We start from the raw sequence: 25721 nt of genomic DNA, 5'->3' as shown, positions 1-25721 counted from the left end.
CTGCACATGTAGATCTTGGTAATAAATATATTTTAAAATATAATTTGATCTCAATTTTTAAAAAATATATAATTTTTAATATGAAAATCATAAATATAAAAAATTAAATAATTTTTAAAATTTTGAAATAAGACTATATTAAAAAAATATTTGGACCTACCCTCCGCATGAAATAATTGTTCAAATCTGATTGGATCTTATTTAACCCGGCCTTGAAATATGTACCATTTTGTGTCCCTCTGTACAGTGCATGGAAGCTTGATTTGGGTATTTCTGTAGGGTTTTCAGTCATGGATCAGGAGATTCATGGGTGCCCTGCAACTTTGGGTTCTAGATAGTCTTTAAGATGGGGTCATTTTTGCGATCACTCGCCATGAAAGCCACTGTGAGTTCTTCAGCTTATAACGAAAGTGATGGTGATCCAGCTCAGTTGTACCTGAATATTTATGATCTCACCCCCGTGAATGACTATTTGTACTGGTTTGGTTTGGGCATCTATCATTCAGGGATTGAAAGTGAGCACTCTCTCTCTTTTTCTCTCTCCTGATACTTGCATGCAAAATATAAGAGTAGCGTAACTGTATAAATCTTTTTGTAAGGTAATTTGTAGTAATCTCCTGTCATAATTTGTGGATGTGCTGGTATTTCTTACAGCATATGATTTTTCTCTTGTTCTGATACTTTATTGTTGTTGTATCCTGAATAATAAAGAGGATATGTTTTACTTCTAAGTTTTAACCATCTGTCTTTCTCTGACAGTCTGAAACTTACGAATTTTATGTTCTGCGACACAAATTGGGTGTGGAAGAATGTGCCACGGAAGTCGGAAATTTGTTCCTTTTTTCCAATTTCTCTGTTTGTAGATTTTAGTCATTTTTAGTCAAGCTGGGATTCAATTGGTTTAACTTTAGGCATTGTTGTGGATACAGAAGGCATTTCCATTGTGAAGATTAATTTCTTTACTTTTGTGCTCATTTTGGAGGTTGATACTGTGGAAATGCAGATAAAGAAAAAAAGTTGACAATTGTTTCAAATTTGGGTTTGCATCTTTCAAAACTTACTGTAATTTTGTGTTGTGAAGGTGCTTATGACTGTTCTGATTGTTTTACTTATTATAGAGCATTGAATATGTCCATGAAATGAACCTAGAGCCTTTCTTATCTTCCCTTCAGTCAACATGTCATCTAGTTGTTTTAGGATGTTTGGCTTTTCTTCTCCCAAAATTTTCTCATTACTCTACAATGCTTTATTTTCCAGAAACTCTTTCTTGGGATCATTTGCCTACTTCTCTCTTCTCCAATTAGGTTATACCGCTCATGCAGTTTTATTCTAGAGATACATGCTGCAAGGGTTTGTGCTCAGTTGCTCTTCACTATAAAGCAAACCATCTTGTGTTATCTTTCTAATTTTTTGTCTTCCTTGTCATAAGAAGTCTTTTCTCTTTCTCTCTCATCAAATCTCGATCTTAAGTGGAAGCTCTCTCTCTCTCTCCCATCAGCCATGCCTCTCTTCGTTCCCAATATATCTCTTTCAGTACAAATGAGAAACTGCAGGTTTGCAACTCTAGCTTACATGTTTGGCTGCAATAGACTCCTCCACCTATGGAGTTGTTCTGTATCTTGTAAAGTATGAAATTAGATGGTTCGAATCCTTGTTATGGATGGCTATTTTGTATCCATGATTTGAAATCACCGCATTAATGTCCATCTCTGCACTTCCCTCAAGGATTGAAGTTATCTAAATACAAATTATCTAATGCATCACACAACAGAACACTGAAACCCACAGTATCATCCATGCTAGTTAATGATATGATTATTTAGAGGGAATATTTGAGAACCATGAGTTCTTTTGTGGGATTGATTCTAACTTGGCCCTTTACCTATCAATATCTGATTTAGTAATTTAGTCTTTTTTTTTACTACACATTGTTTATTTTGTTTACAGATAGGAAAATATTTACTAGTGATTGTATTCAAATGCCTGTTATGCACTTTAGTCTTGCAAACATCCAGTCTTGCCATGGCAAAAGCATTATGTCTAAAGTGTCTTTCTTTGTGGCTCAAATTACCAAGAATTCTTTATTTGCAAATTAATTTAGGGAAATTTTAATTTTCAAAAAAAAAAGGGAAAGTTTAATTCATGCATTGTGCTCCATACTCCACACTCATCATTTTTTATGAGATATTACTTCACATTCATCATTGTGCCTTTTTATAAAATATTACTTCACACTCGTCATTGTGTTTTTTTTATGAAATATTACTTCACACTCATCATTGTGTTTGTTAAATGTATGATGATACACATAGTGTTTCGAAATTGAGCTTGGACTTGATTGGTTTAGTTGTTGACAGTTGCAACACTATGTTCCATGTTATGCTATCACTGTGTGTAACCTGGACGTCGCATTCTGAAAATACTTTGTAGCAATGTTCATCTGAAAACACTATGTGTAACCTAGACGTCGCATTCTGAAAACACTATGTTCCTCTGAAAATACAAAACACTGTGTGTAACCTAGACGCTGCATTTTGACAAGTTTTGAGTTGATTAGGACAAAACTCAATTTGCAAATCCAGTTCTTATCATGCTGAAAATGGACCTTATAACTATAGGCTTATTTTTTGGGTTTGAAAACAGTATCAGGCCACCGCCATTGGATCTGGAACGTCGAAAAACCCCCAGATACCAAATTTCGGCTCAATCGGACCCTCCTGGACCATTTTGGGCCTAACTTACCAAAAAATGGTTGGTTTTACACTATTGCGGTGCAGCCTCGGTGAATCAGTTTTCATAAATAGGAACTGTGTTTTCTCATATCGGGATGAATTTCAAATGCTCATAACTTGACATATGGCATGGCTTGAAACGAGAGGATTCTTAGATAGAAGATGGAGATCGAAACACGAAAATTCAGATTTTAAAAAGAGGAACATCCGATTCTTTGAGAAGGCATAGCTCAAGATCCTGATATCGGATCGTCGTAAGTATCGGTCCGTTGCAACCGTGCTTTGAAGAGCTACAGTTTGATATAATTTTTGTGAATGATCGGAGGCTGGATGACACCAAATTTTGAGGTTGAATAAGGCACGCTTTTCCTGTCGCTGGAATCCCATATTTCGACGACTTCCCAAAATTGGAACGTGCTCAAATGGAGACCAAAATGGATGAAATTTATCACAAAATGATCGTGATAGTATCCTCTTAAATTTGTGATCCAAATGAAGTCTCGGAACACCATGGATCGTGCCGGATCAGTGGTCGAAGAATCACAAGTTTAAAAATCCATTTCAAGACGATCAAAGGGTATTAAAATGTGCGTAATAGTTCGAGCATTGATTCTACGATGTTTGATTGCTTGAATTGCTACCAAAAACGTCCGAAAAAGCTCCCGTGGCTTAGCAATGGCAAGAGGGGCCCCTCATGGAGGAATGGTTTTGTCATTTGTTGAAAAGTGCTGAAGGGTATTTTGGTCATTTGGTTAAAAAATGGGATTAATATTTAAATTCATTAAAAGTGTATTTTTGGACAATGTTGGTTGTTTTTGAGCAATCCACCCTTGTTTTGGGGTTGCTCTGTATCAGGAACTTTAGTCATTTGTGATGAAGCTCTTGGGAATCTCTCTTGAAGGCTTGAAAATTCTTGAGAATTAATGAGAAGAGCTTAAAGGTTTAGGCTTGTTCTTTTGCTTTGCTTTCAAATTCAAGATTCAAGATGGGAGGAGAGAGACATATTTCCTAGAGAGAGAAAATACCCTTCAATCCCTAAAACCCCAAAATCCCAACTCCCTTAAGATTCCCAACTCCCAATCCCATACACCCTAGAACTCCTGGCTTCCATACACCTTAGAACTCATAGCCCCCAATCCTACTCCATACACCCTACACGCTACCTTAGCTAGCCTACACCCTACCCTACACTATACACCATTGCATCCTATACGCCGTAATTAGCCTAAACCCTATCCTACTCCATACACCCTAGTTTCCATACACCATACCTCAACCCAACCTACCTAAGCCATACACCTAAACCTTAGACCCTAGTCTTGACCCACAAGAACCAAGACCTTTCTTTCTCATGTGCATGCAAAGGGGCCGACGAGGGTGCACCTAGACTCAAGCTCGTATTAGTTCCACTCTTTGCTCTCTCTTCTCTTTCTCTCTCTCTTTCTTCTTTCTCTTTTTCTCTCTCTTCTTTCTTCTTTCTCTTTTTCTCTCTTCTCTTTCTTTCTCCCTCTTCTTTTTCCCTTTCTCTCCCTCTCTCTCTCTCTCTCAACTCAGACCAGGGGTGGGTTCGAGCACTCTCCTCTTCTCTCTCTTTCTCTCTCTCTATCTCTCTAATCCAAGCTCGGACCCCCCGCACCTAGGGTGGGCTCAGCTTCCTTCCCTCTCTCTTCCCTTTACTCTCTCTCCCGCTCTCTCGTCTAGAGTTTCGGACCCGCACCATAGGTAGGTTTGCTCCTCTCTCTTCTCTTCTCTTTTGCTTGCTCTGTCCCCCTTGTCATCCAAAGTCTCGGACCCACACTTAAGGTGGGTCCACCCATTTCCTCTTTCTCTCTCTTCCTCTCCCTCTCTCTCCATCACGTCCTGAACCCGCATCTCAGGCGGGTCTGTCATCCCTTCTTTGTTTCTACTCTCTCAGCCCCTCTCTCACAGCAGACGTGCCCAATGTTCTGGACTTGCACTTAAGGTGGGTCTGTCAATCTCTTGCTATTCTCTCTCTTCCTCTCATCTCCTCACGCCTTACTGAGTTTCGGACCTTACCGAGTTGCGGACCTGTACCTAAGGCGGGTCCATGTCCTATATCCACATCTCTTATCTCCTCTCACTCCCATCTCCCCCAAAGTACATGGACCTGCACCATGACGGGTCCATCACATCTTCACCTCTTTAAACTCCATATTCTCTCTTTAACTCATATTGTTATTCATCTCATTTTTTTTTTGATTTATCATTCTCTTTCTTTACTCGTCAGTTCTTTCATTCTTGAACTCGATTTGGGGTCTTCCTGAGGTAGTGCCCTAGGGTGCTAACCCTTGAACTGCTACTCTAACCACTAGCTCGTACAATGTAGTTGAGTTATAAGAGACATTGATTCTCTTGCACTCGATCACTCGGGTTGGGGTCATTCTGAGTCAGCTTTTTGTAGAGTTCTAACCCTTTCACTACTCTAACCATTGAGTCACATGGTGTTTGGGTTGTGAGGGGCTTTCATCTCTTTTGCTCCTTATCTCTCTCTCGCTCTCACACATTTTCTTCTTTCCGCTGATCACTTTTAGGGGGCTCTTTGGGTTAGTGACATAGTTATAGGCTCAGTCCTGTAACTCCATGTTCCAAATCCTCCGGGTACTGAGGCTTTGAGCCTAGTGCTTTTCCTTGTCTGCGGTAATACCTCTTGGGAGAGGTTACGTCGAGAGGTTGCCCAATTTTTGGGTCAACCTTTTACTTTTATTTCATCTTCTTCTTCCTCTTCTTACCTCTACACCAAGCTCTCATTAACTCATTCTTATTCCATTCTTATTCCTTTCTTTCTTTTCTCTCTTACCTATTTTTGTCTATCACTCTACCCCCAAAACTAGAGCCATTAACCCATAAAGCACATCAAAGAGGAGTTTACTTTAAGTGGATTTTTTTTTAAATTGTTAACTGTTGTATTAAAGAGGGAAAGAAGTATACATTGTATGTATGAGAACACCCACAAGTCGGGCTTCTCGTCAAAAAATGGGCTAGACCAAAAGGCTCTATACAAAAAATGAGTGGGCCTTATATACCCAAAGCAGAAAATGTACATGAGGATCACGACTTCCAAAAATAGGTCCTGTCTTCTATAACCCAAAAGAGGGACCTCAAGGATTATCCAAATTCTCAATTGATAGCAGGTTCAGAACTTGAGCTGTTTCTCCTTCCTTTGCGAGCGGGTTCGCCAAGTCGTTTGATTCCCTCCAGATATGCCTCCATAAGACGATCGTACCCTTGCAAATATCCAAAAGCAAGGTACCAAGGGGAATAGATTTCCCCGCAGCCCAAGAGATGATATTTTGGGCATCTCCTTCCACTACTAAAGGTAGGCCCCAAACAGGGTTAAAAAGTTTGAGACCCATAAGGAGAGCTAAAGGCTCAGCCGACTGGGAGTCAAAATTGCCAAGAAACTCCAAAAAGGTGGCCAGGTTGTTGCCTCCATGATCACGGAAAGCGCCTCCAGCACCGGCTGGACCAAGGTTTCCCAACGAACACCCATCAAAATTAAGTTTAACAAGCCCCACCGGGGGTGGAGAGAAGTTATTTGCACGGCCAATCCTCGGTGTATGGAGGTTGAGGAGGTTTTCCCGATCTTGTAGGAAGGATGCTGCTGGAATGCCTTTAAAGGCTTTGTGATTTGAAGCCCAGAAAATGACCTGGGCTGTGATCTTGTTGAAAAGTGCTGTGGGTTCACATTTGACTCCTCTAAATATCCTTGTGTTTCTCTCTAGCCATATGATGCAAATAGTAGCAGCCATGGAGGCTTTCCATAAAATCTTACTTGCTTTAGGCCAGTGAGAATCCAAAGACATTGAGAGGAGTGCCTCATAAGACTCCGGTATGACCCAAGAGAGTCCAAAGACGGGAAGGATGCGACTCCAAAGGTTGAGTGCCAGGCTGCAGTAAATGAAGAGGTGCGAGTTGCTTTCTTCTTCACAAAGGCACATCACACATCTATTTGGAATGGGAATGCCTCTGCGTTTCAGTTGATCAACAGTTAGTGCCTTCTCGGAGCATGGTAACCAATTGAAAGCACACACTTTAGGTGGGGCTATGGTATACACACCTTGTTTACTACCGAAATATGGTTGTGAGGGTAGGTGGGTGGTTGCAGCAGTTTTTGTAGAAGGATGCCACAGGAAAAACCCCAGAAGGTGATGGGGTCCACACTATCCTATCCGTGCCATTGATAGCCAGAAAAGTAGAGCGTAGCAAGGAAAACAAGGCGATGAATTCGCTTTCCTCATCAGCTGATAAAACCCTCCTAAAAGAGTGGTTCCAGAACCTTCTGCTGCCTAAGAGGGGCATGTCTACCTCAATGGTAGCTGTAGGACTTGTAGCCAAAGAGAAGAGGGCCGGGAAAGAGTCCCTAAGAGGAGAGTGGCCCACCCATAGGTCTGACCAGAATCTGATTCTGTCTCCTCGCTGAGGATGAAAACAAATATTTTGCTTGAAGAGAGAGAAGGAAGACATCATTGATTTCCAAGCCCTGGAGTTCCTAGGAGGAGCATTCCTTTCAGGGGTCCACTGGATATGATGGATTCCATATTTACTGCGGATAACTTAGGTCCACAGCAGGTTATTGTGGTTTGCCAGTCTCCACCACTATTTTTTTGAGGAGAGCAATGTTTTGTTTCCTTAGAATGCGAATCCCAAGCCCCCCCAAGATGCTTAGGTTGACGAACTTTGTCCCAAGAAATTAGATGGAACTTTTTGGACTCGGCATCCCCCCGACCAGAGGAAGATCCTCATGAGCTGTTCAAGGCGATTTGAAATAGCTATCAGATTTCATTAGCAGTTTTCCAGTGAGAGTCCAGGTGAAGTGTCGAGTTTAGAGAGGTTCAAACCGCACTGCTGGACAGTCAGAGGGCTTTCGTTCATTGATCTAAGAGTGCAATAGTCCAGGCGTATCCCATGAACTCAACCGTGGTGAGGTAGGTGTTTGAGTCCACCCCTTCTTCGCTTTAAAATCCTCTCACCATTGAAAATATGTATCCACACATGGCACGCGAGGCACACACGCACTCGTGAGGTCACGCTGTTGTTCAAGAGTGGGTTCATTGAGCCAAGGTCCCCGAGGCAGCCCGAGCGAGGTAGATCCAAGTCCTACCACTCATATTATTTAAGCTCTTAAATTGTGAAGTATAAGCAGTGTTACCCCAAAAGTTTGGGGTTTTCCACCTGTGTGTATCGACACCTTGACATGTGTTGGAAGTGTGTGGTAACAAAAATATGTTATAAAGGGCCGGGGTTATAACTCAGGACCTTTCATAAAAGGTTTGTGAGGTCTACCTTCTTGAGATTGACCTTGATGTGTGAATTAACTGCAAACGTTTGGTTATATTCTTTATAAAGTGTATTAATTATAAAATATCCTAAAGCTTTTCCCTTGAGGTTCGAACTAGGGGTCTACAGATGATGGATGCTGCCCTCTACTACCTGAGACTTAAATGGGTTGTGTAATAAGTAATGTAAATTTTAGCATGTAAACATAGTATATAATTTATAAAATATTTTATGTGCGGACATGTCTTGCCATATCTAGTTTTATGGGAGAACTAGATAGCTTAGACACTTGTTGGACATCCACACTCGTGTTGGTGTCCTTTTAATACGGAGTATAATTCATCGATCATTTGTATGGCCTCTAGTTGGGAAACATCATTTTTTTCTATTTAATAAATGTTATACTACTCTGTAAAGTGTGGTGCATATGGCCTCCCCGTCGCAGCACGCTTTGAACTGGTGCCATGTGTCATGTTGCTCTCTCTCTCTCTCGCTCTCGTTATATATATATATATATATATATACCAAGAGGAGGCAATTAGCCAACATCCGCAAAATTCCTTATATAATCTGAATACGAATATGAATACTGATAGAGGAAAAGCCATTGTTCCATCATCCCCTGTAGGTTCCCCTATAATAAGTTACCCACCATCATCACCTATTCGAACTATATCAAATTATCCAGAACATTCCAGCCAAATAGGCCTTTACCAGACACCAGTATTCTTAAAATCTCCAATCCCAAATAAATTATCGCCCTCTGGTAAATCCCAATTTGAAGAAACCACCTTTTTAATAGATTCCATTATTGAAGACGAGCATATAATGTTAGAACCAGAAAAAATTGCTAGTCTTTGTTTACTAAATAATTTAAACCTTTCCAATGGGAATAAAATAAAGAAATTTTCTTTATTTTTTATAATTTGTTTAATGTTATGAATTTCTTTTATCTTTGGTTTTTCTATAAAATCAAATTTAATTGTGTGACCATTTAAATTTGCTTCTATTCCTGTGTGATCAATTTTTAAAGGATAAAGCAAGTTTAAAAATGGAGTTCCAAGGGTTATTGCTTGACTTAATCCTTTAACCATGATAAAAGGCATATCAAAACAGTTTCCATTGTTGCAAATAGCTGGAACAGATAATTTGTAATTTATAATAAGCTTACTGCCATCATCAGTATTTAATATTTGGGTGGTTTTATCAAAATATTTAGTAGGAACTAAACCTTCATTTATACAGTTTAGATCGGCTCCGGAGTCTATTAATGCAAGTGATTGAAAACTATATTCATTTTGAATTACTATTCTTATTAAGGTATACCATTTTTGGTTTATAACTTTATCTATAATATTTAGATGATTTTCTTGCATTTCTTCTTTGATAATCCCTGAAGACTTAGGTTCATCTTTGGTTATATTGGTGAATAGGTTTTCAAATTCTAATTCATCGTTTTCAAGGTTAGAGGGTTCTGTGAATTCTGTAGCCATTTCAAGTATTCTAATTCTATTTTTTAATTGTTGAACCTCGGTTTTTACTTCATTTATTTCGTGTTTTAGCTCTGCTATAGTAGGCTCTCTGTATATAAGTTCTTTTTTATTTATTCTTTTAAGAATTTCAGATAGACTATATTCTTGGGGTTTTATTAATTGAGGTGGCTTAGCTTTTCCTTTAGCTAAGTGTAAATATTGAGTTAGTGCTTCTTTGTTTTTGTCGGGATCAATTATTTTATCTATTAAATCAAGAATTAAATTTTCTTCTTTGTAAGAGTATGACAAAAGCAACCTTGCATTGGCTTATCACTATCTGATTCTGATTTTATTTTAGAGTCAGATCTGGATTCAGAACTACTCCAAAATAACTGTTCATCTTCTATTCTTCCGATTAAAATATTATCGTCAGATGTTGAAGATTCATCATTTACTTGATCTTCTATTAGAATAATATTATATAATTGATTTTTTATCTCTTCGTCTAGATTTAATGAATCAATTTTTTTTTTGACTCTACAGGTATTTTTATAATGGCCAACTTTTCCACATTTATAACAGACGGGAAGTTTTTTCTTTTTTCCTATTTTTAATTGATTTCTAGGAGCAATTTTTTTAACAAATTTATCCCTTTTCCCGATCTTTTTTGAAGATTTATATTTTTTATGCTTTGGAGTTTTTTTATTAGCTTTATGCGGTATTGGAATATTATAACCAAATTGCTCACAAAAATCTCCCAACTCTTTCTTTCCTGTCATTCTTTGTTATCTAACTGTCTTTTTAGTTTCATATCTGTGCATAAAGCTATATCTTCTGCACAAATTTCAGCTGACAGTTCTCCTAGGGTATATTGAGAGTAGGGTATTATTCCATTATTTTTATTTTTTAATCTATGTTTTACTTTTTCAGCAAATAAATAAGGTAATCCCGCAATGAATTTCTCTTTCCAGTGATCTGCACTACTATCTTCTCTTAACAAAAGTCTAGAGAAGAAAACATCTTTGTACCACTTATAATGGGAAAGAGTAGGACATCTAATGTTTGATAACAGATCTTTCTGATCTTGCTTCCAAGAAAGATGTGCTTCCCACAAAATGAAGAGTTATTGTGTATATTAAAGTATTCATGGCATCACTTTCATTGTGAGGTATATCTTGATTATGTTCATTTTTTACAATCCATTGTCGAGTAGCATTTAATATTTGATTTTTTGTATTTTCATTCCCACCATCCTCTGAGCCATCCTGTAAAACCACAGATGATTGCTTTGGCAACATCTTTATCATGGCTTCCAGAGACTTTACATGCAGTAGCATGCATAGTCATATGTCTCATTGTATATTTGGTGGTTGGACATTCCATCAATATTCCAATTGACTATAGTTCTACCAGAATAAGATACTATATGGGATATTAAATGTTCTTCAAATTGAATATCTACAGGTGTAGGCCCGGTATGGTACATTCTTGCTTGAGAAGTGGGTCTCCATTTTTTTCCATAATCTATTCTATTTATATTTAAATTTTCTTCTTCTTTAAAGGCTTCCTCGATTTGTGCTATATTATTAGATATATGTTCTTGCTGTAAAACCATAGCTTTTGATTCAAAAACCTTTTCTTTACCTTTTGATTCTTTAATATCTAATTGGGATAGTCTTTTTATGAGTTCTTCCATTAAGTCTTTATTATCTTCTTTAAGAGTAAATCTATCTTTATTTATGATAAGAGGAGGTTTGAACATTATTGCCTTTTTCTTTTCTTCAATTTGTCTATAGGGTTTAGAAATAATATCTTCTATTCGAGTTGTTTGTTTTCCTATAGAATTAAGATATAAATTGGTATAATTATTTTGCTCTATTATGTGTGGAAGTAGGTCAATTTTATGAGTATGTTCTCCAGGAAGTAATTTGTAAGGTGAGGCTCTAGTGTCTGATTTGCCTTTCTTTATAATGATAGCTTTCTCAGAAGGATGTATACTTTGAATATCTCCTTCTGGTGTATTAAAAGTTTGATATTGACTTTCAAGAGTATTTATTTCAAAGTCTGGAATAGGATGTCCTCTTTCTTTAAGAATTATTTTTAGCCATTCGAAATATCCAATATTTTGTTTATATTTTTTTATAAATTTTATAGATTTATGTTGGCATAATTCTATTAACCTTTTTGGAAAAGTCTTTAAATACCAATCTCTTATTTTTTTATTTCGTTCTGACATATAATCATGTTTTATTTTGTCTAAATCTAATTTTTTCTTTTTCTGCAGAGTTAGGACTTGCAGATCTAGGTCATCAATGGTGACTTCATTATTTGTTAAGCTAGATTCTATTGGGTGATATAAGGGTATATGGACATTACTTGTGGTTCTGGATAATCCCTGTATTCTGGGTTCCTTTTCTATTGATGAGGTGGAAAATCTAGATGGATTAATAATACTTCTTGACGGTTTAATAGCACTGTCATCAAATATTTTTAGTCTAGTCCTTCGGCTGGAATTGAATTGTAATTCTCTCTCTCCATCTGGATGTTCAATTATTTGCTTAGGGGTCTTATTTATTGGAGTTAAATATTGTTGATTTTCATTATGAATGTTCCATGTTTTAGGCAAATTTATTTGGGACCACTCTATTGTCTTTGGGATTACAGTATTTGATTTTTCTATATTTGTTTGAAAGAATACAGTTTGTCCTTTTGTATCTATTTGTATTACATTTGGACGTAGTGTATTCATTACTTTATAGCAAATTCTATAAACGAAAGCTATATTTTGTGATCTTGGATTCATGTCAAATCCTTGTGTTTTTAAATTAAGAGTAAGTACTTTAAGGATATTAGGATCTCCTACTGATACTGAAAAATTCGGAAAGCAATTAAAGTAGACTGGGCCACTACATAAACTCGATTCTACTACCCCTAATAAAGAATCAGTAAATTTATTATGGCGACTATCACAAAGGCATAGTAGTATCGAATTATTTAGTCGTAGTCTTGTAAGGGGCTTTATGGCTACTTGTATTAGTCCTATATGTAAATATTTATAATTTTTATTCAGATGTGACTGAATTACTTTATCGGATAGTAATTGAAATCTCTCTTGTTCATTTGTAACAGATAAGCTCTGTTCAACTGTTTTAATGGCATATCCTATTTTTAGATCAAAAGTTCCTTTTTTATAAATATCAGTTATAGGTACTCTAGGTATATTCCAATTTTGTATCTGCTTTTCTATATTTTCAATTACTATTTCTTCCTTATTTTTTATTCTCAATGTACTACTAGTCGAGGGTAATGTCTTATTGGCTAGGTTCTTGATAAAATTTTCCATTTGAAGTTACGGATAATGCTATAGACAGCCTCTTGTGGCTCTTACGGCCTCAGCGGCTCAATCTGGCCTTTAACGATCGCTAGCTTGGGAGTCAAGTAGCTTAACTCTCGGACTAACTTCTAAATGGTAGATTTTCTCAGGTTCCTAACTTCTGAGATATATCCTTACTAGGGTACAGTAACACTGAGATATATCTTACTAGGGTACAGTAACAGTTTTATATCAACTTCTGGCTCTGATACCATTCAAAACCAAGACCGATTTAACTGATTTAAGATAATTTATTTATCTATTGTTACAGATCGATTTAACTGATTTAAGATAATTTATTTATTTATTGTTAACAAAAGATCATTAAAACATCTTTAAAAATCCTATGTATATCAAGGCTAATAATATAATAAAAACAGAGAATGGGTAAATGTCTAACAATATCCAACTTGTATAAACAGTACCATAAATTTTAATGGTAAATATAAATTTTAACTGCATGAAGCTAAAACAGAGTTTATTTATAAACAGGTAGAGTACAAGGTATAGAAATAGTGCAAACCGAAAAACACAAGACTAAAAAGATACAAGATTTACTACTGCGTACATATACAGAAGCTAGCAAACAGCTTCCATTCGGCAGGATAATAACTTGAAAGATCGTCGATATTACAATCACACATAATTATACAATAGAGAAAGAGTTACATAAAGGTAGAGTTTACCCGAACAAGTCTGATAAAACTAACAGGCTCGCAGCTGAGCTAGGCGAAAAACAACGAGATGAGATAGAGAGAGAGTAGATGAGAGAGAGAGAAAGAGAGAGTCTTCAGTGTTCTGAGTTTTTTCAAAAGAAAACTCTTCTGTTTTCTCAGATGGGTTGAACCCCCTTTTATAGCCACTGGACTTCGAGCAGGTTATAGATTGCTTTTGTATTTTTGGCTTCAGATCCGGACAGATGGCGCTTCATAAGACATTGATGAAAAAGCAAAGATGTACACTGTATTGTCGGCATGTGTCGGTAGGATACTGTTGCTGACAGGTGGCAGGGTACTGTCGTGTCGGCAAGGTACTATTGAGACAGGTGGCAAGGTACTGTAGTGTCGGCAAGGTACTATTGAGATAGGTGGCAGGTACGGTTGGCTTTTACTTTTGTCGTTTTTGTTGAGTGGGAGACAAGGAATCTTTGAGTGGAAGACAAAGAGGTAGTGGTAGGGAATATTGTATTGATTATATTGGGTTGTTGTTTGGGCTTTGACCTTGAACTATTTGGGCTTTTGGGAAAACTTGTCATCATCTTCGTGGTAAGTTTCTTCTTCATTATTGGAGGATGTAGTCATTTTTTTTGCTTCTTCTTCGAAAATCTGGAGTAACTGCGTTTGGAGTTCTTCTTTAGTTGCCAAGGGATTTTGCTTCCGCATTCTTTGGATGTATTCTGATAAATTATTTGGGTTTTCATATGAGGCATGCCCTGGTATTTAATATTGTCTGGCTCAAGGGCTTGATTCTCAAAAACACCCCTCAATTTGATATAAATTTTCTTTCCCAATCTGGGAATATATTCAAAATTATTAATGAGATTTTCTGAAATTCCAAAATTCCACTTCATGATTCAGGGAATTTGATATAAAGCCATGAAGTATAGATGATAGTCAATATTTGGGTTTTTATTATTGTATTCTACAAATTTAGCTTGATAGCTGTAACCTTTGAGGTAGAATCTGAGATCCTGATCCCCATATCATAAACCAGTTTCTGAACCCATTAGGGAATGGTTCAGTAATGGATGCTTTTATCTGGATAAACTTGGTATGAGAATTGTTGTTATTTTGGAGGGCAAATATTTATGCCAGGCATCAATATATTCTGAATATTTATAGTATTTAACATGGAATTCAGGAGCCTGTAATTTCTTTCCTCTTAAGGGATCTGAGCCCCAATCTTTGTATGTCAGTATTTTTCTTATTTGCATTTTTGAATATGCAACTATATTGGTTTTTTTTTGGTAAAAGTGGGCCAGAGTAATAGAGCCTGTTTCAAGGAGAATGGCCTCATACCATTCTCGAGTTTTATTCCCATTGGAAGGGTTTAAATTATTTAGTAAATAGAGACTAGCAATTTTTTCTGGTTCTAACATTATATGCTCGTCTTCAATAATGAAATATATTAAAAAGGTAGTTTCTTCAAATTGGGATTTACGAGAGGGCAATAATTTATTTGGGATTGGAGATTTTAAGAATACTGGTGTCTGGTAAAGGCCTATTTGGCTGGAATGTTCTGGATAATTTGATATAGTTCGAATAGGTGATGATGGTGGGTAACTTATTATAGGGGAACCTACAGGGGATGATGGAACAATGGCTTTTCCTCTATCAGTATTCATATTCATATTCAGATTATTTAGATTATATAAGGAATTTTGCAGATGTTGGCTAATTGCCTCCTCTTGCCCCTCCTGCAAAAATTCAAGGGTAAGAAAATTAGGAAGATGATTAGAAGATATATATATATATATATATAGAAAATGCTAAAGCTAACAATAGCTGGGCAGCTATAATGAATAGTAATATAGGTGGAATCCCAGTCGTTAGATATTCATCGAGTGGTTCAAAATACATATCACTATTTTAATTTTAATTTTTTCTATAAATCTAATTAAGATAAAATTTTGGGTGTATATACCTAACACTATTGCCCACCATATAAAAATATAAAAAAAAATATTTTCAATAATTTGAAATGACCACATTTCCCCCATCATTTTTCAGTTGTATTTCGGTCATTTTATATTTTGGAAAATATTTTTTAATTGTGCGCCCTATTTTTTAGTATACACGTCTAAAATTTCATTATGACCTGATTTTTAGAAAAAATATTAAAATTCATATAGTGATGTGCATTCTAAACCACAAGATGAAGATCTGACTGCTCCCATTCCACCTAATTACTATTCAAAGGTTGTTCCTATATATATATATATATATATATATATATATATATATATAGTAAGGTATGCGAAGCTTAATCCCTTCTTTTTTCATTACCTTACTGGTATTATAAATTTGTTAAAACTTTTTCTGAAAAGCATCCCTTAATTCTTCTTTATATTGTTGGAACCCCATTCCTAAATATGCTTTACCTTATCAAAATTGATGGTACTGGTATTGAGGCTAACATTGAGGGACATGAGGTAAAATTTACCTTCATAGATAAGCCTAGAGTTCATGAAATAAATAACATTAAGAATAAAATCTCTACTAAGGAAAAATTCTTTTTTTATCTAAAAGAGGCGATCATGTAAAAAACCATTGAAGAAAAAATTACTATCTCCAGAATTACAAAATAAAATTAGTACTTTTAAAACAATTCTTGAAAAAGAAATATGCTCCGATGTCCCTAATACTTTTTCGAATAGAAAATAACATATAGTTGAACTTCCTTATGAACCAGGTTTCGATGAACGAAAAATACCTACAAAAGCAAGGCCTATTCAAATGAATAGTAGGCTCCTTGAAATTTGTAAAAAAGAAATACAAGAATTACTTGATAAAAAACTTATCAGAAAAAGTTCCTCACCCTGGAGCTGCTCAACCTTTTATGTTGAGAAGGCTTTTGAAATCGAAAGAGGAGCCCCTCGATTGGTTATAAATTATAAACCATTAAATAAAGCCTTAAGATGGATTCGGTATCCAATTCCAAATAAAAGAGATCTCTTAGATAGATTGGTAAATGCTTGCGTATTTTTAAAATTTGACTTAAAATCTGGATATTGGCTAATCCAAATAATAGAAAAGGATAGGTATAAAACAACCTTTAATATCCCTTTCGGGCATTATGAATGGAACGTTATGCCTTTTGGTTTTTAAAATGCACCATCTGAATTTCAAAACATTATGAATGATATATTCAATCCTTATACCAAATTCATGATTGTATACATTGATGATGTGCTTGTTTTTTTCGAATCCATTGATCATCATTGGAAACATCTAAGCACATTTTTAAAAGCTGTTAAAACTGCTGGGTTGGTGGTATCAGCAAAAAAGATAAATCTTTTTCAAACAAAAATAAGGTTTCTTGGACGTAACATTTATCAAAGAAGGATTATTCCCATTGATAGGGCAATTGAATTTGCGTCAAAATTCCCAAATGTCATTGAGGACAAAACTGAACTTCAATGGTTTCTTGGTTGCCTAAATTATATCTCTGATTTTTATAAGGACCTTGCTATCGACGCTAAGCTTTTGTTTCAACGGTTGAAAAAGAACCCTCCTATTGGACTAACGAACGTATCAGAGCAGTCAGAAAACTAAAATTGAAAGCCAAAGAATTACTTTGCTTGGCATTATCTAATCCTACAGCTTTTAAAATTATTGAAACCGATGTCTTTGAACATGGGTTAGGTGGCGTACTTAAACAAAAACTTCATGAGCAAGAATAATTGGTTCGATATGTTTCAAAAATTGGGAACGCAGCTCAACAAAACTATTCCATTGTTAAAAAAGAAATTCTTGCATTGTTCATTGTGTAACTAAATTCCAGAGCGACCTGGTAAATCAATGGTTTCTTATTCGTACTGATTGTAAGGCAGCTAAAGATATCCTTGAAAAAGATGTAAAAATCTCGTCTCAAAACAAATATTTGCTCGATGGCAGGGCATCCTTTTAGCGTTTGAATTTACAATTGAATACATTAATGGTAAAAGTAACCATCTTCCTGACTTTTTGACCAGAGAATTTTTGTAGGGAAGGCAGGAGAAAGCAAAATCAAAATCACCCAATGGATATAGTTCTCAGTCCGGGTAAAGGTGGCTACACCATCAACATCTCCAAGTGCTTTAATAAGAACGCAAGTTCAAGAGATTGATATATCTCCCTAGCAATCTCCTTTAAGCACTAATAGTCCTGGTCAGATTGCTAATAGAACTCTTTTTCTTGAGACGACTTGTATACCACTCATAGTCGTTAAAAATGATCACAAAACAAAAAATCCTACTGAAATAGCAGCAATATATTTACGAAACCACATGCATCCCAATATGGGAGAAAAATGTAGAGAATGGTATGAGGCCAAAAATGTAGAGAATGGTATGAGGCCATACTCATGGAAACAGGATTGGTGACTATAGTTCACCACTATAGAAATAATGATGCAGAAATTGCGTACTCAAAAATCCAAATTCATAAGATCATCTCTTATAGAGATTGGGGACTTGATCCTTTAAAACTAAGGATGTTAAATACTAGAGGATTTAAAATTAAATCCTACCATTATTCGAATATATAAAAGCATGGGATGAAGTATTTGCCTATCAAAATACCAAGAATTCACATAATTGGTATGTGCAGTTTAAAATAACTGAACTTGTAGAATTCCCTAACTTGTTAAAAAATTGGTTCTTTTTATGGGGATCCTGCAGCCAGATACTTCCTACAAAAATGCAAGAATCACATAGAAATTTTTCTGACTACAATAAATATTGTTTAAAAAGAGACTATCATTTCTACTTCATGGCCTTATATTAGGCCCCTTGGATTCTTAAATGATATACCAGCTTTCAAAAGACGATATGCATAGATGGGATTATATCCCAGAGTTATGCAGGCAAGTATCGATAAAATGGTTTGACAACTATAAAAATAACTCCCTGGATCTGAAAAAAATTTATATGAAATTAGTACCTTCCTCACAAAATTCTAATATGGATGAAACAATACGTTGCAATAATGCAACAGAAGAATCCAAAATTATCAAAAGCAGAACTTAAAAGGAAGCTACTATTAGCACTTGAAGAAGATGTTGATAAAATGTCTACATCAACAAAAGAAGAAGAGGAGACTGAGGATTATAGCCCTCTAAATGGTGGTGACTGTACAGGGATCAGCTTTCCTCCAATGAGCTAAAATAAATTCTTACGCAGGGACGGTACGACTCCAAACCTACTCAGGACACGTGTCCCTAAAACCACCGACAAAATACAAGGGTATTATGGCCACCGACAAATTACTGTAGCTACCGACAAACTTTTTACTTTAGCAAGAATACGTGGCACCTTTCCACTATGCAAATGGAATCTTACTTTTCGAAAAGGTGTCGGTGCATTATTAAAGAGGTCGGTGCGGATTTTAAACCATTTCAAATCCGGCTACTTCCCATCTATAAAAGGAGGAACCCACATACATTAAGGGGGAGAGAAAAAATAGTCTGAGTGTTTGAGTGCTTGTTTGAGTAGAGTGTTGGAAGTTTGAGTATGAGAGTTTCAGTATTAGTCTAAGTACTTGTGTATTGAGTGTATTGGCTCGAGCAGAAGTGAACTACCCTTTAGGTGTATCAAGCTTATCTTATTTATTTCTATTCCGTTGTCTGAACTACCCTGGTGGTGTATCAAGCTTATCTTATGTAAGTTTTTGTTCCTATGTTTTATTAGTCCTGGTTCTATTGTTCATGTTGTGTTGTTTATTATATTCTTGTTGCTTTGCATTTTATTGTTCTAGTTCTGTTAATTAGTTATTTCTACTCTGTTGTCATTATATGGTATCAGAGCCGGGTTCTATTCAGTGGTGAACTGATTAACTGTGCAAATTTAGATTTTTTTAGTCAAATCTAAAGTCATTGTGACCCAAAGATCACCGTTGAGCTAGAGGGCTGGGAAGGTGTAGGGGACTGTTTCTAATTGATCAGATTAAGACTGTAAAATTGAATATGACAAATTTGTTCAGAACGCTATCTAGTAGGACAGCTTCTACCAGCACACTTCGTGTAAATAATAAAGAAGAAGTTATTATCAATAATATCAAAAAACAAATCCAAAATTGGAACATCCCAAAAGTTCTTATAACGGGTGTTTATAAAAAAGGGGCTTTTGATTTTAAAAGTAGCTTCTCAATTAAAACTATTGAGAAAACTATTTCTGTCATGGAAACTCAAGATAGTTTCCAATTCCTATCCTCAAGGATGGTTAAAGAACATAAAAGAAAAGATTTTAACTATTTGCATATTGGCCTAGTCCAGATAGCTATTAAACCCTTAACCAGGACAGGGTTAAACAACTCTGTTTTGCTTTCCTTAAGGGATAACAGACATAGAATGTTCACCAATTCTTTATTAGGACTCGTCGAATCAACTCTTTGCAATGGTCCTATATATTTTAATTGCTTTCCGAATTTTCCGGTGGTCTTATCTGATTCAAATCTTTTGAAGGTTTTAACTTTGAATCTAAAAACTCAAGGTTTTGATATGGATCCTGAATCTCAAAACTTAGTTTTTGTTTATAGAATCTGTTATATATTTTTCCATATATATATATATATATATATGGAAAAAAAATTTATATGGGTGAGGTCCTAAATAATCAACTTATTGAACACCTCAAAAAAATCACTAGAAGAGGTTGTGTCAATGCCCAAAAAAGCCGCAAATTGGTCATCTTGACCTCAAAATGTACGAAACATGAGAAAAAATGGATTTCAAATTGATCATCTCTACCTCAAGATGTATGAATATGAGAAAAAATGGATTTCAAGTCTTGGAAATAGTTCATCTTGTAATGGATTTTCTGGACTGTCAATTTTCAAATGTTCATAGAGCTACTCAATCTACTATGTCTTTTAAGTTTTAAATTTTATAATTAGAGATGAAAATAAATTTTTAGACCATCACAAAGATTTCCAGTATTGAGACAACATCTTTCGACACTATTTGAAGGTGGGCCTTACTTTGATTGTTTAGGGCCTCAGTCTTATACAAATCACACCCTGTATGGATGTATATACATATGCATGCATGCATGCATGTATGTGTGTATGTATCAAAATGCCTAAATTCTTTCAGAGTTCGGACAAAACTTATATTCAATTTAGACATGGCTCGCATAAGTGAATTTGGGGTCTTTCGCCTCTTACATGCTAGGTTGGGTATCATATGATCAAGGTGGGCATGATAGGATCTGCATATTGTAACTTTCTTCTCTCAACATGACCCCTTAAGTAAGATTCATGAATCCTACAAAACAGGTGTCTCCTTTAAATTTCGCTGCCATATTCCCTCTCTCCAATTGTCTTTTGATACAACTAGTTTCTTATTTCAAAAATCAAGAGAAGAACTAGAATTCTTCTTAGGGCTTCCTACATCGTGAAATCTTCGAATTGCTTGGTTTTATGCTGTGCAGTAATGGCCTTCATAGAAGAGGATACTTAAAATTTTAGGTTTGTCATTTTCTGATATTTTCTTTTATGTTCGCGTCTAGCTTTTTTTCATTGATGCGGATATTTTTGTTAATGCATGTATTTCTAGCTCATTTGTGCTTTGGTTGTGCCCATTCATTGCCATGGCCAAGGACTACTAAAAGAAGCTCCTTTGGATGTATGGAAGCCTCCACACCTTGCTCCGTATCTTTGCTTTTCTTTCTTATATACAAGGATCATGGTTGCCAAGTCACTTCCATGTGTATTGTGTAGCACAAATCTTGAACTTTGGTTCATTTTCAGTATCTCTAATCATTGTATGAGTTGTAATTTAAATTCAGAAGTTTCTCAAAGGTAATGGAGATGATGAACATATATGCATGGACTACTTGGAGCTCAAGTACTTATTATACTTTGGAATTCGAGTACCATGATCATCCCTAGGATTTTACTTGGAGCTCTCTTCGCGTTTGTTAGTTTATACTACCTCATGTGTTCTCTATGTTGTTCTTCAATTATAGCTGATCTTAGGCACACTAAATGGATCTGCTGCCCTTACAGTTAATATATATTGTGGGGCATTCCTCATCTAAACTGTGTCTAATCTCTTTCAACACATATTCTAATTATCAGTAACTTTTACATGATGAGAGTCCTTTATGAGGCTCCCAGTAATTACTAATGTCTCTGTCAAGGAAACCTTTAGTTTTACCTCAGAGTCGGGTTTTTATGGGCAGCAAATATGATTTGTTCTTGTTCAATTGTTCCACCTCATTCTCACAAGAACGTTATGGAATGCCGTCCTCTTATATTCACATTCATCCCTATTAATGATATGCATATTGTAGGTGATGATCTACAAAGAGATTCCAATTGTGAAAGCATTATCCAGAAACATGTTATTGAAAACTTGGGGGAATGCTTTTGAGGGATTAAGCTTCCCAAACCTTTTTTCTCGGCATCAGTAAACTTAGACCTGAACTGTGATGGTTTTTCTCATATCGCTTGCATGTCTGATCAGTATGGGTCAATAAATGTCTGCCTGTGTTGCAAACTGGATGTATACTTATTCTTATTCAACCATTGTTTATCAGGGAAAAAGGAAAGAACCTCACTTCAATCAGCTCCATAGTGCTAGATGGTCTAGAGCATGCAAACTTGTATGACCCCAGGTTCATGTTTAACAAGATGCTTATGGAGAAAATACTGATTGACACTAGTAAGACTAGAACTGTGCATCTTCTAGAATTCGCTAGAATTGTATACAATATGCTAACATGAAAAATATCTTGATCTCTTCTGTTTGTGAAGGGGTCAAAATATTGAAAGTGTATCTACTCATGTGCACTCAGTTCGACTATTGAACTTTAAAATATCTTATAATGGCCATTATTCTCTCATGATGTCATGTCACAAGAAAACCATTCTTTTACAATGTGGCGCTCATGGATTAAACACTTGACATTCAGATATTAAGTTTGATCACGGATGCTCTCCCAACTGAGTGAAGAATAGTCTTAAATTTTAGTAATGGGCATGAATCATTTGTCGAATATAACATGTAAGGGCTATTGGAACTGCAAATTCAAACAAGTATTCATTGTAACAAGTAGACTATTGCAGTGCATATATCCATTCTAACAATTGAAAGTAGGATTCAATTATATGAGACAGTACCTTTATGTGTTTTGTCGGTTATTAGAATTATATATGCATGAGTTGCTTATGTTTCTCTGGATTTTATTTATTTTTTACTCTCTTGGATATCTAGTACAGAGTAATTCATTTTTTCCTGCACATTTCGAAAACCAAGTGTGGGGCCTGCCTCAAATCTCTGGGATTCTGAAACCCTTGTTGTGTAATAGTTTGCAGCCTCAGGGTTCTTAGTTGTGCAGCTTCTGAGTCTGTATCAGACATCCCCTTCGTGGTTGTTGCATGCAAAATTTTGGGATTATTTCTGGAAACAAAGTCATCTTCCATATTCTCTCTGTTTATCTATGCCAGAGTGAACTTCATCTCATTCTTGAAATACTATGCGGCCTGGTTAACTTTTATGCTTCTGTACTGTCACTGTCATTTTTGTTTTTTTAGATAGATTACTGGTTTAAGTATAACATTTAATTTCAAATCACACAGAAACCCTATAGTAGCTGATATGTGGAGATAATGTACGTCTATTTAGAAAAACAGAAGGCCACTCTACCCAACATAGATGGAATACACACTTTGCCATTACCTCCCGCAAAACTTTGGAGAAAAGTAGCATGGCTGGGGCACATAGACCAAAAGCTTAGGTGTCTTTCATGGAAGTGGCACTTCTTGGCGATAAGCCCACCAATTCACATTCATGGAATCATCTTCAGTGTCTATTTAGTCATAATTGTAGAATTCTAACTTCTGATGTCTTATGTTCCTTGCTTTACCTATTTAACCATAAGTGTGTATTTAGTCATAATCAACTTCAAGATTGACATTATGGGGAATTATTAATTTCTTCATGTTTTTTCTGAGTGATGGAAAAGGCAATAGAATCTAAACCCAAGAGCATCGGGAGGAGAAATGAACTGTTGAATATTTAAGTGTTTTTCCCTTTTTCCCTTTTACTACTTATATGCAGTGACTTCTCAGGCAGTTAGTTCTTGTTTTTCTGGTAGAGTAGTAGTTGAGCCCTAAACCAAGGTGTATCCAAAATGAACTTATTCTATTAGGCATACCATGATGCAATCGAAAGAGAGTTCACTTCCAAATTTTCTGATTGTTTCCGTGGTTTATTTATCATTTTGCCATCTTGTGTTTAAAACAATTCTAATTTCTCGTGTTTACCTTTTTATGGTCTTCAGTTTGCCACTTGTGTGTGGATTTGTCCGTTCACTTGGGAATTCTAGCAGCTAATAAAAACTGTGAAATAATAAGCCAATGCAATACAATATTAAATAAGTAAGATATTGAAAAAATATCATGTAATAAACAAACTAAGGGCTGAGAACAATTAATGCATAGAGTAGTTGAATTAATTGTAAAAGAATGACATAGTGCCCTATAAAAGCTATGCAAGAATCATGCATTTGGAGAGAAATTCCATTTTCTCAAAAAGAAAATATCAACTTCGAAAGTTTCTCTTTTGTTAATTGTAAAGCATAAGAAGAGGAAAAATGTTTCGGGTCATTCTTACTTTTTACTTGAAGGAATGCTTCGATTAAAATGAGGTGCACTATGCTATCATTGAAATGATGGGGCGAAACAAGGGTACCGACTGGAACAAGATATAAAAATGGTTCTACCTCTCTGTCATTACCCTCCATCCTGTTGTTGGATGATGATGATCCCAATTGGCTATGATTCTTAGTAGTCCATTATATTGTTTGTGATTTACTTGAATATAATTGTTTTGGGTATAAAGAAGTTTTATATTATTTCCAAATAGAGATGCTATGATTGATATAACATGATCGGCTATTTACTATGATCTTAATTGTGATTTCTGAACAGTTCATGGTTTAGAGTATGGGTTTGGAGCCCATGACTTCCCGACCAGTGGAGTGTTTGAGGTAGAACCTCGAAATTGCCCTGGTTTTGTATACAGGTGCTCCATATTGTTAGGTAGTATAGACATGACCCCCACTGATTTGAGAGAATTTATGGAAAATATGGCCCGAAAATATCATGGAGACACCTACCATCTCATTTCCAAGAATTGCAACCATTTCACAGATGATGTTTGCTTGAGATTAGCAGGGAAGCCTATACCCGGGTGGGTGAATCGCCTTGCTAGATTAGGTATGCTCTCTCTCTCTCTCTCTCTCTCTCTCTCTCTATATATATATATATATATATATATATATATATATATATATCTGAATCGCAAATGTTATTTCAGGTTCATTGTGCAGCTGTTTATTGCCTGAAAGCCTCCAAACATCTACTGTGAGACACATGCCAGAGTACCATGGTTGTTCAGGTAGTGGAGGAGCCACCTTAGTTTCTTGCTTCGATCTTGACACCATTTCTTTATTCTTGAAACTCAATGCGGAGTATGCATGTTTTCTTTCATGTGTTTGTTTAAAGGTCTAGATGTTCTTGTTTGTGTCCATGATTGTATTCATCTTTGTAGATACAATTATGCATGCATAACCGTAACTCCCTTGCTCAATTTTTTCTGTTATACCTTTTTGTGTGTCTTGGTGCATGAACACTCACACACACTCTCTTTCTCTCAAAACTTGTTTCCTTCTATTACTTCAACCATTATACACACACATACACACTCCATCTCTCGGTGCTTTTCATTTTTTATGAGATTTACATGCTTGAACCGGTGCATGACAATGAGTTCTCTCTCTCTCTCTCTCTCAACTTTGCATTTCTGAATATCAGATGATGGATCCGAGTCACAGTCCACCTCAGCTATGCACGATCAAGTGGAAATCGATGAGAGAGACCAAGACAAGCATCTCCTGCCAATTTCAAATGGTGAGGTGTGCTTTATCAAATGATGATTGCATTGCGTGTGTATTTTGAATGGTTAGACATAAATTTTTAAGGTGAGAGAAAGAGGCTTGATTTGCGAGAGAGAGGTCTTATTCAATTGTAGTTAAACTATCAGATTATTGCTTGGTTCAATGTTCATTGTTGTTGTTGTCTTTGTAACATTTGATTTGTTTGATCTTGAATGACATTTCATTTACAATGTTAAAATGTAAAA

The 25721-nt window shown here is 35.8% G+C and overlaps 1 protein-coding gene across 2 annotated transcripts; it reads left to right on the top strand.

Moving 5' to 3' along the window:
• Positions 1-245: 245 nt before the first annotated feature.
• LOC18443493 (deSI-like protein At4g17486) lies at positions 246-25721 on the top strand. 2 transcript variants are annotated; one of them, XM_006853682.4, is made up of 4 exons: positions 246-515; positions 24509-24796; positions 24897-24977; positions 25394-25721. In XM_006853682.4, exons 1-4 carry the CDS (start codon positions 347-349, stop codon positions 25510-25512), a joined length of 657 nt encoding a protein of 218 aa, XP_006853744.1. In that variant the 5' UTR covers positions 246-346; the 3' UTR covers positions 25513-25721. The 2 variants fall into 2 exon arrangements, with proteins under 2 accessions (XP_006853744.1, XP_020528632.1); XM_020672973.2 differs by lacking the exon at positions 24897-24977.

This window comes from Amborella trichopoda, chromosome 5 (genome assembly GCF_054954075.1).
Source record: "Amborella trichopoda isolate Santa Cruz 75 chromosome 5, AtrichopodaSantaCruz75HAP2 v2.0, whole genome shotgun sequence".
Classification (NCBI taxonomy): domain Eukaryota; kingdom Viridiplantae; phylum Streptophyta; class Magnoliopsida; order Amborellales; family Amborellaceae; genus Amborella; species Amborella trichopoda.
Note: the sequence above shows the minus strand (reverse complement) of the source record. Positions and strands in the feature narration are given on the sequence as shown.

Coding starts and splice junctions, on each gene's coding strand:
- LOC18443493 (XM_006853682.4), top strand. CDS start 347: ATGGGGTCATTTTTGCGATCACTCGCCATGAAAGCCACTGTGAGTTCT. Junction 24,797..24,896: donor GAATCGCCTTGCTAGATTAG/GTATGCTCTCTC, acceptor ATGTTATTTCAG/GTTCATTGTGCAGCTGTTTA. Junction 24,978..25,393: donor AGAGTACCATGGTTGTTCAG/GTAGTGGAGGAG, acceptor TCTGAATATCAG/ATGATGGATCCGAGTCACAG.